The following is a 13,612-nucleotide window of genomic DNA, read 5'->3' as shown; positions in this document are numbered from 1 at the left end:
ATTGATCTCTTCCATTCTGTGATGGTATACAATATACTTATGTCCCAACTTCAATGACTTCATTAGAACTGCAGTATGCAGTCAGTGAATAGTGAGTCAGCATGTATTTTCCAATGACTGTATATAATAAAGAATGTAGCTTGGTGCTCGAAAATGATGTTATTTTTTGGCAGACAGGGTCAATGGAACAGCTGCATGTGAGCACCCCAGGAGGTTCATCAAGTGAGTTTCTTTGTTTTGTCCATTTATTGCATGTCCTGACGCGGCTGATAGAAATGTTATAGATAGTATATGTTTTGGAGTTGTCAGTTGGAGTAAAGATTTCACCAAGAGTACTTTAACAGTGTTTTGTGTACATTCTTAAACGTGTCACTCAGTCAGATGTCTTTCTCATCTCCCTGTGCACATCCTCAGTGGATTCCGCCCCTCAAGCATCTCCAGTGGGCCGCTGGCGATTCTTCATCAACCAGACAATCCGGCAGCGGGACTCTCAGTCAAACCAGGGAGCCTCCACGCCGCCCCCATGTGGAGAGAGCCGGTCCCTACAGACTGTCGAGTCTGACAAAGGTGGCCTTATAATCACACCCTCAGCTACTGGTTGCTTCAACAAAAAAAAAGCTGTTATACTGTATATCCATAAGATACCAAGTGGTGATTTGGTGTTTATTGTCCTCTCTTCCTTTCCATGCCTCCAGATCGCGAGGGATCGCAGCGGTCCGAGTCCTTCTCTGGGATAGCCTCCCCTCCCTGCCCTGTGCTGTCTGCCTCCTCCCCTCCGGTCTCCACCATGTCTGCCCCTGCCTCTATGTCTGCCCCAGCCACTGCCGCCCCTGCTCCTGACACTACTGCCTCGGACTCGATCTCTGCCCCGGCTTCTGCAGTAGTTCACCACCTCCCCCCAGCCTCTGCTGCCTGCGACACGCCAGCTGTCCTCCCCGTAGCCGTACCTGACCAGGCCTCCGGTAGCACGAGCTTAGCCCGCGTGCCCGCCGCTGTCCTGCCTGGCCAGATCATAGTCCCGGTCAGTGCCCCTCTGTCTGCTGCTGAGGCTGTGGTCACTCCTGCCTCCAGCATAGGCTCGTCCATCGGGCTCGGGGTGGCCGACGCCCCCCTAGGGCAGTGCATGTCCGAGGGGGAGCAGCGTACGTCGCTGTCCTCCTCCTCCAGCCATGCTCCCTCTCCAGCTCCCCCGGTCAGCCACGCTGGCCTCCCGCCAGAGCGAGCGCAAGCCCTTCCGCAGGGGCCGGCTGTTCAGCCAGTCCAGCTCCCTGTGACGGCACTGGAGCCGACTCCTTACGCTCAGCAGGCAGCGCTGCAGCTTCAAATGCAACAGCAGCTTCTATTACAGCAACAGGTTCTGCAGCAGCAGCAGCAGCAACAGACAATCCAGCAGCCTCTCCCAACCCAGCCCCAGCCCCAGCCCCAGCCTCAGCCCCAGCCCCAGCCCCAGCCTGCTCTCACAGGGCAGGTAAAGCCTGCTGTGCCACAGGAGCTCAAGCCACAGTACACCCCGCCCTTACAGATGCAGCAGCCTCTGTTGCAGAAAGTGCAGCAGCAGCAGCAAGTGGTCCTGCAGCCAGGCCCGCTAGCCCAACCGCAGCCACAGCCACAGCTGCAGCAGGCCCCCCCTGAGCAGCTGCAGTCCCTTCAGCAGCAGCAGCAGCAGCAGGCGGTGCAGCTTCCGCCCCAGCCGCAGCTCCTACAGCAGCGGGTCCAGCCCAGCGCAGAGCAGCTGCAAGCGCAGGCGCAGGCACAGGCGCAGGCTCAGATCCAGCAGCCTCTCGTGCAGCCGCAGGCGCAGATGCAGCAGTTTGTTCCAGAGCTGCAGCAGCAGCAGCAGCAGCAGCTCAGGCCACAAATTCAGCAGACCCCCGTTCAGCAGCCGCTGCCCCTAGAGCAGACCCCCCAGCATACAGTCCAGGCCCAGCTGCCACTGTCCCAGCCCTTACCCCTAGAGCAGCAGCAGCAGCAGCCCATGCAGCAGCCCGTGCCTCCAGCCCCCCAGCCTCTACAGAAGCAGCCCTCCTTCCAGCAGTCCGAGTCGGAGCTCTCCACAGGCGAGGCCAGCGTTACCGATGACCCCTCGGGCTCCCAGCACGCGCCCCAGGTGCCGCCCTCGTCCTCCGACGCCTCTCTGCCCCAGCTGCCCCTCAGCTTGTCTGAGGCAGCTCCGCTCCCGGCGCTGACCCACACGCTCACCCCTTCCCCCGCCCAGCCGTCCTCGGTAGCCGAGTCCGACAGCGAAGGGCCGCCCAAAATCGAGTTTGTGGACAACCGCATAAAGACCCTGGACGAGAAGCTGAGGAACCTGTTGTATCAGGAGTACAGTGGTGGCGGCGGCGGAGGGGCGGCGCCCGGGGGAGTTGGGGGCGGAGCCTCCGCGGGCTCCTCTGTTGTCCCCGGCAACGCCTCCTCCTCGTCGACCGGAGCGGCGGCGCTCTCGGCCTCGGCGGGTGGGGAGGAGTCGTCGGAGCCCCATTCGCTCCCCGCCGTCGCTCCCTCCTCCTCCTCCTACCCCCCAGCCTCCTCCTCCTCTGACACCTCCCCTCACTCCTCCACCTCCAGCACCTCCTCCACCACCCCGCGCTCCTCCTCCACCTCCCCTGACCTGGACAGGGCCCGCCACGCGGACCGAGCTCAGCAGGCCCTGGCCAGCCCTCCTGCTTCCGCTGCCGCTGCCCCTGTGGAGCACCAGCCTGCCCCCTCCTTCTCCTCCTCCTCCTCCACCCCTCCCTGCTCCCTCCTGTCTCCCCCACATGGACAGGCAGCTGTGCCTCCTCCAAGTGAACCCAAAGTTCCCGTAAGTCTGGCGTGCTGGTGCGAGAGTGAATGCCACCTCTGCCGTTTGCTGTGGTGTTGTGCCTTTGAGATGACGTGTCACGATTAGTCATAGTTTATTTGGGATTAGGTGTGACTCACATATCAGTTCATCTATTCAGTATCTAGCCTAATAGCTTTGTGTTGTGCCTCTGGTAAACCTCAGAGTGGCAGTACATCAGTTGAAAAAAAATATCAGCTATGGTTTAGCTATGCATTTAGTATGATAAATAATTCAAATCATTTAGAAAAACAAAGTGCTCACTTATGTTCATCTTATGTGGCCTAATGTGCCAACTGTTTGATGATGTACATTTCAAGGGCAAATTTAGCTTCTCTCTGCTAATGTCATTAACATAGCCAACTTGGCATTCAGTTCACCCCACCACGCACCTAACAAGTGTTGGAAATAATTAACAAGTCTAATTGACCAATAATGCACTAATTTAGTCGTAAAAGAGCCAAAGATACCTATACATTCTAAAAGAAAGTTCGAGCTTAGAGTTGACATCACATTATGTGCTAGCAGAGACAGTTGATGAGGTGCTAGCTATTCATCGGGTATACAGAGATCCCCTGAGAGAAATGCCATAAGCCAGCTGACAAGGCCAAAGTTAATGTGTGTGATAAATGTCTATGTGGTAGCCTGAAGTTCTAGGCTGGCCTAATTAGTCACTCATGGTATATAGTCAGCGAGATCCGCTGGAGCCAGATGCTTCCAGTCTTTTCTGTTGAGCTTTTGGGCAGACTTTTCCATAGCTATTTTGGCCTGGTTCTAATAGTTGCAGTATCTCCATGATCTCATGGAGAATTCATAACAAACTTTACAACCAGAGGCTCTGGTGTAGTTGCAGATACGGTCTAATGAAAAATGAATGAAAGCACATCACCTGAATGAATATGAAAAATGAATAAAGGCCCAACTCTGTCTATCTTTTTACTAATGTAAGCCTATCAGTCTAAAAAGACAAAAAAATGCAGAAGGGTTGCTAGTAGTATTCAATTTTATGTTTACAATGAAATACAGACTTAAAACTGCACCTATAATATCGCTTAGCCAGCTGATGTAAGAGGCAGAGGTGGTTTGAAATGTGGCATGCCCTCAGGATTCAGCTTAATGGTGTATTGTATGGGCAGATTGCCTCCAGTAACCTTGTTTGCATCAGTCAACTGTATGCACCAAATACTGTGTGTTAGTTGGTCCATTTCTTTACCCCTCGGATGTAAGTTGAAGATCAAGTGAATTAGTTCTTCATTTCTTCATTCACCCTCATGTAGTATCAATGGGTGCTTAATGGTATGCCTATGCCTTTTTGGTTGAGTCACTTTGTTATTGTTATTCTGTGTGCATTATGTAGTAGTGGTAGTAATAGCCGTGGTGACTCTCTAGAGGTGCTAGTCTTCACATTAGCATGTGTGCAGCATGGGTGTGTCCGCCTCAGCGCCGCCCCCCTGTGTGGGATGCTCACCTCTCTTCTCTCCCCCTGCCCCCTCCCCAGGCTGCCCCCTCCCTCTCTGACAGGAGTGCTTCGGGAGACGCCTCGTGGCCCCCGGCCCCCACGCCGCCGCAGATCCCCATCGGCCCCGGAGCCCCGCCGCAGCACAATGCAGGAGGTGGATATTTTGGCCTAAACCTGACATGTCCTAGTATCAGAAATCCCGTTAGCAAGAAATCCTGGACTCGCAAATTCAAAAGCTGGGCGTGCAAACTGCGCCACTCCGCCAGCTTGTTCAAGAAGCCCAGAGTCCAGCAAGGTAGCGTCTGAGGAGAGAGCGGGAGCGAGAGCGAGCGTGAGAAAGAGAGAGAGAATGATCTGTGGGAGAAGTGATTGTGTAGATGGAAGTAATCTAGTTGGACTATTTGAGCTGACCAACACTTTGCTAGATAGGCATCATCTAACTTTTATCACTGTTAGTATTAATAATTAATTATTAATCCAATTAGTGATATTAATGGCAATGTGCTTGTGGCTATTGTAGTTTTTTGTCATACTGATATCACTAGTACACAATACATTATTGTTACAGAATTGTTTGTTTTGCAGATATTTTGTGCCAAATTTTCTTTGTAGCCTCTTTGTTTTGTCCTTTTCATTTATCTTACATATTTCTTTTTGCATGGGTTACCCACCCAGGGAAAAGAACAGAGGAGTAGAGAGGAGGAGAATAGAGGGAGAGAAAGTAGGAAGAGAATGAGATTGGAGTCTCGAATCTGGCGCTTCCTGGTGCACATCATCTGTCGGACACATGGGCACTGGGTTGTAATGCCAGCCAATCTCAGCCTTCCCCCTCAGTCACTGGCGCAGTATTGCCCTGCCCAGTCAACCCCTCACCCTGACCCCTCTGACCTGCCTGCACAGAGTAGCTCCACCTCACTGGCCCAGTGTCCAGAACTCTCACCTGGGCAGAGGTCAATGAACGAGATCCAAGCTATATTACATGTGCAGTTAGCACTCAGTAGCTCTGAGTGCTAGTCTGAGTGACTAGCACATGTGATGTAGCAAGGCAGCCTCTGGGTGTTCTAGCTGAACTGGTAATGACTGGTGTGTTGCTGTTACCATCTTATATTATACATAGCATCTGAAGCATCTTGATACACAGTCTATTGTAAAAGCTTGTGAGAATGACTTTATACGGGAAATAGATTACGTGAATTTGGATATAGAATTTCATCTCAACTACGAAAGACAATACTATTGCACATCTTTCTCATTATTCCCACATTAATGCATGTGAGAGAATGAATCTTTTTCAGTGGATGATGAATGTGAATTTGACAAGATGCTGATAATCCAATATGATAATCATGATTTGCATTACAATGTCCACACTGGTCAGAGTATAGAGGATATACTGTTCTTTCCTATGTGGGTAGGCTTTTGTAAGGTTTTGTTTCATTGTATTTACTGCATGTGTACACATAATAGGCCTTTATGCTAGATCTATTTTTGATATAAGAAGCATATCATTTACATGAACACTTGTGTCAGCATATGTATGTTGAAGAAGTATATGTGTGTATATGTGATGGTGTATCATTTGGTTAAAACTTCAGGTACACAATCAGCCACTCAAATGATACGATGCATCCACATACACACGTGTCTGTATAGTAGATCTAGAATATTCTCAGACATCCCACACCATGACCTGTGTCACAGTCAGAGTGCAGAGGCGCATGGGATGCTGACGCGTGATGTGTGTGTGTGTGTGTGTGTGTGCGTGTGTGTGTGCGCGTTTGTGAGTGTGTGGTTGGGTTGGGGCATTTGGATATTGACTCACATCGCATAAACTGCATTTCCTGTCACTGTTCTTACTTCACTTGTATATTTTGCATAAGCCTCCTCTCTTCACTGCCCCTCCACACACCCCATTCCCCAAACACCAGCACTTCTCACCTGTCAGCATGTTCTGCTTTTTTAATCAGACATTTTTGAATTCAGACATTTTCCTGGGGCCTCAGAAGTATACATAGATAATTGTGGGGGGGATCTTAAAATGCACCATATTCACCTTGCACTTTCCGATGAGCTGCCTTACTCTCATAGCCATGCATGCAAGCTTGTAGACGCAAAGCTGTAGAGTTTATGCTGATGTGTGATGTGATTAGGAGATGTATTAACAAGTTGCCTTTGTGTCTGTAATGTGTCTGTGCTCTGTCTGTGTTTGTCTGTGTCCTCGCACACACCCTCCCTGTCTTGTCCCATTGGTGGGTGTTGTTCTGTCCACTCCTGTTTCACGTTGTGCATTTACTGTACACGCTGTGTCTCACGGGTCCCTCGGCTGATTATTTGTCCTCTCTGTTCTGTGTTTGTTCGTACTGTCCGTCCGTCTCTGTCCTCTCTGTGCGTCCACTCTGTCCTCTGTCCTTTGGACCCTTTTGTCTCCCCGTCCTGGTTTTTCTTCTCTTTTCCCCTCCTTTCTTCATGGGCCCAACAGATGGGAACTCCAGCAGTCAGGCTGCGAGGGAGGAGAGAGAGAGCGTTGGCAAGGTCCCGCAGCAGTCGTGGCGCGGGCGTTTCCAGGTACGCCGTGTACCTGTCGACTCATTAAAAACACAATGAGGCATTCTGCAGTGCAAACACCATGGCGTGCTACATATGACTACATAATTCCCAAGTGTAAATAAAGAATCAAACAAAACAAAAAATATGCCGTCACAGGATACCTACTGAGAAAGGTACCTATTAAGGATAATCCAGTGATTACAACGGCTGCCTCAATGGCAATAGCAACAGCATACAATAACATACAATGGCATTAGCAGTAAGTGAATTTGTGCCTAAATTGAATGATGTCTTTCACACACAAAACAAACCTTTTCAATGAACCACTACATAGAAGGATTGTGTAATCTGTACAGCTAAGCATTACAGTATTGTGCTATTGTTTCATGGCATTAGATGACCATACCATCTCATCACTGTGTAGTGTGTCATCTTGCAGTTCAGGGCAAACACAAGTGGTTAAAACAATAGTCCCCTAGTTCTGTCAATGCAGTAGAATAATGTCATGGCTCAGGTATATTGTAGCATAGTTGTTGTTGTCATTTAAGTGTTGATGCTGTGAAATGTGCAGCTGACAGGCAAAACGGAGATGCTCCTCAGGCTTGCACTGTGTCTTAAACAAACATCTCTGGCCCTCAGGTCACTCCAGTACCCCAGGCCTCTGAACCCTCTCCCCCCAGCACGACTCCTGCCAGCCAGGGCAGCAGGCACAGGAAAGTGGGGCGCTTCTCCGTCACCCAGGCCGAGGCCAAGGCCGAGTGCCAGACGGACAGCTCGCCGGTCTCTCCAGACCTGGAGCTGGGCGAGAGGAGGAGGGCAAAGGGCGAGAGGGACGAGGGCAAGAGGACGCCCGTGCCCACTCACCACCAGGCCCGAGCGCACGCCCACTCGCCACTGGTCAGCAGCGACGAAGAGAGCGAGCTGGAGGACGAGGAGCTGCGGAGAGAGCTACACAAGCTCAGAGAAAAGTGAGAGAGAGAGAGAGAGAGGGAGAGAGGGAGGCGGGGGGGAAAACCCTGCGCTGGGTATGGGTTATGCTTGGGTATGGGTTATGCTGGGTATGGGTTATGCTTGGGTATGGGTTATAGTCATAGTCAAGTTTATTTACATAGCACAATTTAAAACAACCTGTGTTTGACCAAAGTGCTCAAAAAAAATAATAAAAAATAAATAAATAGATAGATAATAGAAGACAAAATGAAAGATGAAGACACAAATAAACAGGAAAATAAAACTAAAATAATATGTACATATATATAGCCTATATAATTACAATCCACACTTCATTTAAAAGCCATTGATAGCTAAATTTATGCTTGGTGGAAATATTTTTCAATACCTGATCGATGAGTGGCAAGCTGCTGCTGTCCAAAGCCAGTTCTGATCTCAGAGGATGTCTCTCTCTCTCCTCTCCCTCTCTTTCTCTCTCTCTCTTTCTCTCTCTTTTGCTCCATCTTCATTTGGGTCCCCCATCCTCTCCATCTCCACCCACTCTCATCCTCTTTCTCCTCCTCACTGCACCCCTCATTATTCACTCTCTCTCTCTCTCTCTCTATCTCTCTCTCTCTCTCTCTCTCATGCGTTCCTGCTGTTTCCCTCCCTTCTCTTCTGTTGTTGTCTTTTGATGTCCTGTCCTCCATCCCCCCATGGTGTCCCTCACGTGTCCCCCTCCTCTGCTTCTCTCAGGCACATCAAAGAGGTGGTGTCCCTGCAGGCGCAGCAGAACCGCGAGCTGCAGGACCTCTACAGGCAGCTGCGCTCCCTCAAAGACAGCCCCCAGCCTCTGCCGCTGGCCCGCACCCCGCCACTGCCCTCCTCGCTGCCCCCCGCCATCTCCCCGCGCCGGCCCCGGCCGGCCAAGACCAAGCTGCGGACCAGACCCCACTCCCACCTGGACAACAACGGAGTCACACACGCTGGTACTGCCGCCGACGCAGACTTCCTCACTTAACTGCCTTTTGACGTGACGTTTAGTTATGTTCCGTTCGTCCTCATTTTACTCTCTCTCTCTCTCTCTCCCTCTCTCTGTATCGGTCTCGGTCCATTCAGGCATCCAACAGTCCAGTAGTTTCTCGGCCGGGGAGCAGGGCCAGCTTGCTCCGGCCCAGAGCCCAGCCAATAAGAAGAGCACATTTACAGATGAGTTGCACAAGCTGGTAGACGATTGGACGAAAGAGACGGTGGGCGCCGCCCAACCCAAACCCTCGCTCAATCAGATCAAACAGATCCAGCAGGAGCAAGAATTAGGTGGCTGGAATCAACCTACCGAGGTATAGAAAAACTTTCACCCAGAAATTCTGTTTGACAGTGACCATTCAAGTCAGGCCAGTACACCTGTTCTCCAGGTGCATCTAAAAGATGCCGTGACTGTCTAATCAAACCTAATGCCATGAAGCTATAAGTTCAATATGCAAAATGAATATAGTAGAGAATTAAACAGGACAGTGATGGAAAAGTGAGACAGTTGATGCCTGTTAAGCCGACAGTTAATGAACCAGCGTTCCTTTTGATGTAGATTCAGCAGGCTGCCCCACCAGGCTGGTTCTCCGTGACCCCCCTGAGCCCGCAGCCAGTTGCACCCAGCGCAGGCCTCCCCACCATGGCCCCCTCCCAGTACCCCAGCACGGGCCAGGCCCCGCCCCAGCCGGCGGTGCCGCCCCACGTGCCCGTGGTGCCCCCCGTACAGCTCCCCCCGCCAGGCCTCCACCTGCCGCCGCTGCAGCCGCTGCCCTTCCAGCCTCCGGCGCCCGCGCCGCTCCACCCGCTCCACCTGCAGCTGCGCCCCGGCCCCGTGCCCCTGGGCCAGCCCCCGCTCCCCATCGCGCCCCTGCAGATGCCACCCCCCGCACAGATGCCACCCCAGATGCCTGCCTTACCCACCGGTGTGCCCGCCAGCAGGCCGCCGCCGCTGGGCCCCTGCTGCTCCACCACCACCCCCTCCACTCAGACCTCCGTGGCTGCGCCGCTGATGCCTGGCACGGGCGCCCCCTCGGCCGCCGCCACTGTCGTCAGCGCCGCGGCCACCTCCGCTGCCGGGGCGCCTCCGGTCGGCGGCCTGGCCCCGGCGCCAGCCTTCTGCTCCTGCGTCTCCTCTTCGCCCTCCCCCTGCTCCTCCTCCTCGTGCTCCTCCTCCGCTTTGCCTTCCAGTGCCAAATTACACCCTACACCCCCCAACTCCACCCTCCCACTGGGACAACAGTGAACACGTGACAAACAGGGAAAAGTGAAGGAGGGAATGGAGTCCAAGTGGGACACAAGCATGTGGTTGAGATGGAGAGAGGTAGATGTCAATGGCCACATAGGGTGGAGGTCGAGAGGTCAACAAAAATGATTTTGTGTCAAGGTCTTATTTTTCATGAAGAATACTGAGAAAACAAAAAAGATCCCTATGGATAACTTCAGTGAAAAGTCAAAAGAATGTGAGAAGCTGAAGGTGCTTAATCTAGTGTACAGAATGTACAGATTGGTGGAAATGCAAGGGACAGTTATGAGTGTTGCTGTGCACGGGTGTTGGGGTGTATAAATTATGTAGTGTGTGTGTGTGTGTCTGTGTGTGTGTGTGTGTTCACCTTTTTTCTCCCTAATACATATCCTTTTTCTGTGACTTTGGCACTGTCAAGTTTTACAGCCAACCTAGTTGGACCTAAGCTCTCTCAAGACATGAAGGAGATGAGATGTTTGACATAAATTAATATTCGCTTTTTTTGTTGTTGTTTTTAATTTATCAACGCTTCTAAGGACTATTTGAATTCTGAGGAAAAAAAAGTGCAATTAGTACCTGTTCTCTGAACCCATTTTTTCTGTGTTGTTGTGATGTGTGTCTGTGTGTCAGAGGAAAATATTTTCGGTACAGCCTAAGCACGGATACAACAACCAGATGTTAACTAGCAAAGCCGGCATCATCAGCGTCAATAGCACAAACAGTCTCGTCAGACTGTGAGATATTACAACAGTCGCAACAGCAGCATGTCACCGCGCCAGCATGGTAATATTACCTGGCAACCATCACTAGCTACTGTAACTAGCCCAACCCCAAACACTGTTGTACAGTGCTGTGCACGGACAAGGCATGTGACTCGTATTATATTTTGCATTGATAAATAGAGGTAACCTTTTAGATTAGGTTAGGATGGATTTAAATTTTTTTGATAAAATAACAAAAAACAGCTGTCAACAATCTTAAGTTTTAAGTCAATCCAGTACATTGTAATAGGCTCAGCGTGAATATCCTCTTTCTTCAACTGACTTTAAATTAATGTGATTGCAGATGATACTTCCTTTCTCTGATTTCAGATAATTTTTTTCAACAGACAAAGTTTACAGATTAACATAGATTCCATTGTTTTGGAATTCAAAATGAGAGCACTTTCCCAATATGACATACTGTAGGTAAACTTACGTGAAATCAGAATTGCACATCCATACAAAATCTGACTCAACTGTGGTGATGAGTCAGTCCGATAAATCAGTCTGCATATTCATTAGGCAAAAGATATTTTCTTCCACAAATGAAACATTTCATTTCATGTCGTGACATGGGTGAAGGAGAGATTAATTAAACTGCCAAGTGGATTTAAAAAAGGGGGAACCATTGACATGGGCTATCCCTATATTGCCTTTTAGAGTTACTACATTGAAGATGTATTTTTTTCTTTTGTGTGATAAAGTTACTGTATGTATGTACTATTGTACTGCATTACTTCTATCGCCATGGTAATCACCACAGCAACCAGCCTCCCAGTAACGCACAGCAGCACCAGACACTGTGTCACATCCTTGTTTACACCCCGTCTGCTTCTGTCAATCTTTCGCAAAGAGAACCCAGACAAAGTGCACAACAGGACAACAGCTCAAGACGGGCCACACATACACATGACCTGTGCACAGACAGACCGGTGCTGTGGTCAAAGGAAGCAATGCCTGTCAAACAGAGATGAAGCTTACCTACCCCAAGCGTGCTTGTGAATGTTTAAATAATTGAATTGGAATGATGAAAAAAATGTCAGATTTGCAATCTAGCGGAGGCCCCTCTATATGTGTGCATTTGGTTCTTATGAAGCTGTTCAGAGAGAATGATGAGTCTGATGAAGAGAGGTTGCCTGTCAAACAGTATGTTTTGTGTCATGTGCTAAGAAAGTGCTCAGAGAGAGAGGAAGTGAGAGATTTTATGTGTGTGAAAGAGAGAGTGAGAAAGAGAGAGAGAGATAAGTGCATTTGATTCGTTATTGTGGAGCCATCCAGTCCGTGGTAATGCTTGAGCCTGTGGATGTTTATCCAGAAAAAAAGATAAAGAAAAACCTTATGAGTACCGAGGCTTTTAACTTTTTTCAGTATATCAGTGTTGGATTTTTTTCTTCAACAAAACAACCTACATTTCTACAGTAAACTATGGCACATTGTGAGTGGTGGTAAGCTACTGTGCTGTCGAGTCAAACACTAACCGGTTGACCACGTCAATGCTTTGCTATTTACGACAGAGGAAGTCGGAACTCACCCTATCCTGAAGTGTTACCAAAATGTAATCTAAAAAGAGAAGCATTATTTTTGTATTTTGAAATGGGGTTGTAAAAAATGTAAAATTGTGTACTGATGATCAGTGTTGCAAAAAGCTGAGGTTATCTGGCACTTTGAAGACATTGGTTCTCAACCATGATGATGGGGCTTCCCTTGGATACATAGCAAAAGTGCTTTCGACTTTGAGCCATTTCAGTGTGAAAATTCCCAGTTTAACTGTGAGAGGAACAATTTTAATTCAATTCGAGAAATCATGGAAGGACATTAGCATTTCTCTCACATATTTAGCATTTAAATCTTCTGATTGTTGTGCCAAGGGGACCCCAGAGGTACTTGTGTGAGCTCCAATGATTCAAGGTTATTTGAACAAAATACATCTAGATGACTAAAAATTTTATTGCTGGTGATTTAGCCACTGTACAATTGTAACTAATTCAATTGTTGATTTTATTTATGTTTTGTAACTAATCAAAATAAAAGATGGTGTAAAACATTTGATTGTGCTTGTTTGTTTTATCATAATTATTTAATGGAGAAATTAATTTGTTTGTTATAGGCCTAACGATTTTAACCTGTAAGGATTATCCATTCTAAAAATGTAGTAAATGTCATGTAGACCTAGGCCACAAACTTGATTTCTGGCTGCAGTATTATTTACGGACAGCAGAGGGCTTGAAAACTCATTCTGTTCATGCGAGTGTGGAATAAAAACAAAATCATTAGGTGTAACAACGGGAATATCCTCTCAATTTCCCCATACCTGTGCTTTCTGTTTTAATTGGGGGGGCGGGGGGGTAAAATTGTCACATATAGGGCCTATTAAACTGCAGGACCCCCCCCCAGCATTCCTTCACTGACAATTCTTAAAGAACGGAATTGGTGTGATTAGGCTATTGACCTGCCTTATATGATATTGATTATTTAATTATAATTAAGGCTATACTTGGTCTGCAGTAGCCTAGGCTACATGTGCACTATTGGCATTGGCTGTTTTGTAGAATTGTATGAATAAAGGAAAATTGCTTAAATGCAATGGATGTGGCGCAGTCGCTGCTAATCGTGCCAGGAAATGTAGTGTTCTCCACGCGTACAGTGACCATTCTGTTGGATCTCAGGCATGTTCTGCCTGGGATCAAAAGTCACTTACCCCCACTGACAATGTGCTCATTGTAACGGCCCTGGTCTATATGCATCAATGGAGGAGATTAACCAGTTGACATGACTTGAGTACAATGATGCTCTTCACGAAGACCGAAAGAACCATGTTCCTCCAC

General features: G+C 48.8%; 1 protein-coding gene across 1 annotated transcript in view; it reads left to right on the top strand.

Annotated features, from left to right (window-relative positions):
- Positions 1 to 12,816, top strand: part of wnk3 (WNK lysine deficient protein kinase 3) — a 36,525-nt gene extending 23,709 nt beyond the window's left edge. The window contains exons 15-23 of the mRNA XM_076275492.1: positions 174 to 222; positions 415 to 567; positions 696 to 2,800; positions 4,317 to 4,572; positions 6,757 to 6,842; positions 7,464 to 7,792; positions 8,511 to 8,743; positions 8,874 to 9,094; positions 9,340 to 12,816. Coding sequence (XP_076131607.1) covers positions 174 to 222; positions 415 to 567; positions 696 to 2,800; positions 4,317 to 4,572; positions 6,757 to 6,842; positions 7,464 to 7,792; positions 8,511 to 8,743; positions 8,874 to 9,094; positions 9,340 to 10,026 — 4,119 coding nt within the window. The 3' untranslated portion in view covers positions 10,027 to 12,816. The remainder of the gene's footprint in view (positions 1 to 173; positions 223 to 414; positions 568 to 695; positions 2,801 to 4,316; positions 4,573 to 6,756; positions 6,843 to 7,463; positions 7,793 to 8,510; positions 8,744 to 8,873; positions 9,095 to 9,339) is intronic.
- Positions 12,817 to 13,612: the final 796 nt, after the last annotated feature.

This window comes from Alosa pseudoharengus, unplaced genomic scaffold (genome assembly GCF_046254945.1).
Source record: "Alosa pseudoharengus isolate Yale_2024_CS ecotype anadromous, Long Island Sound unplaced genomic scaffold, YU_APseudo_1.1 YU_APseudo_1.1_scf_9, whole genome shotgun sequence".
Classification (NCBI taxonomy): Eukaryota; Metazoa; Chordata; class Actinopteri; order Clupeiformes; family Clupeidae; genus Alosa; species Alosa pseudoharengus.
The sequence above is the reverse complement of the archived record's forward strand: the minus strand, read 5'-3'. Positions and strand labels throughout refer to the sequence as shown.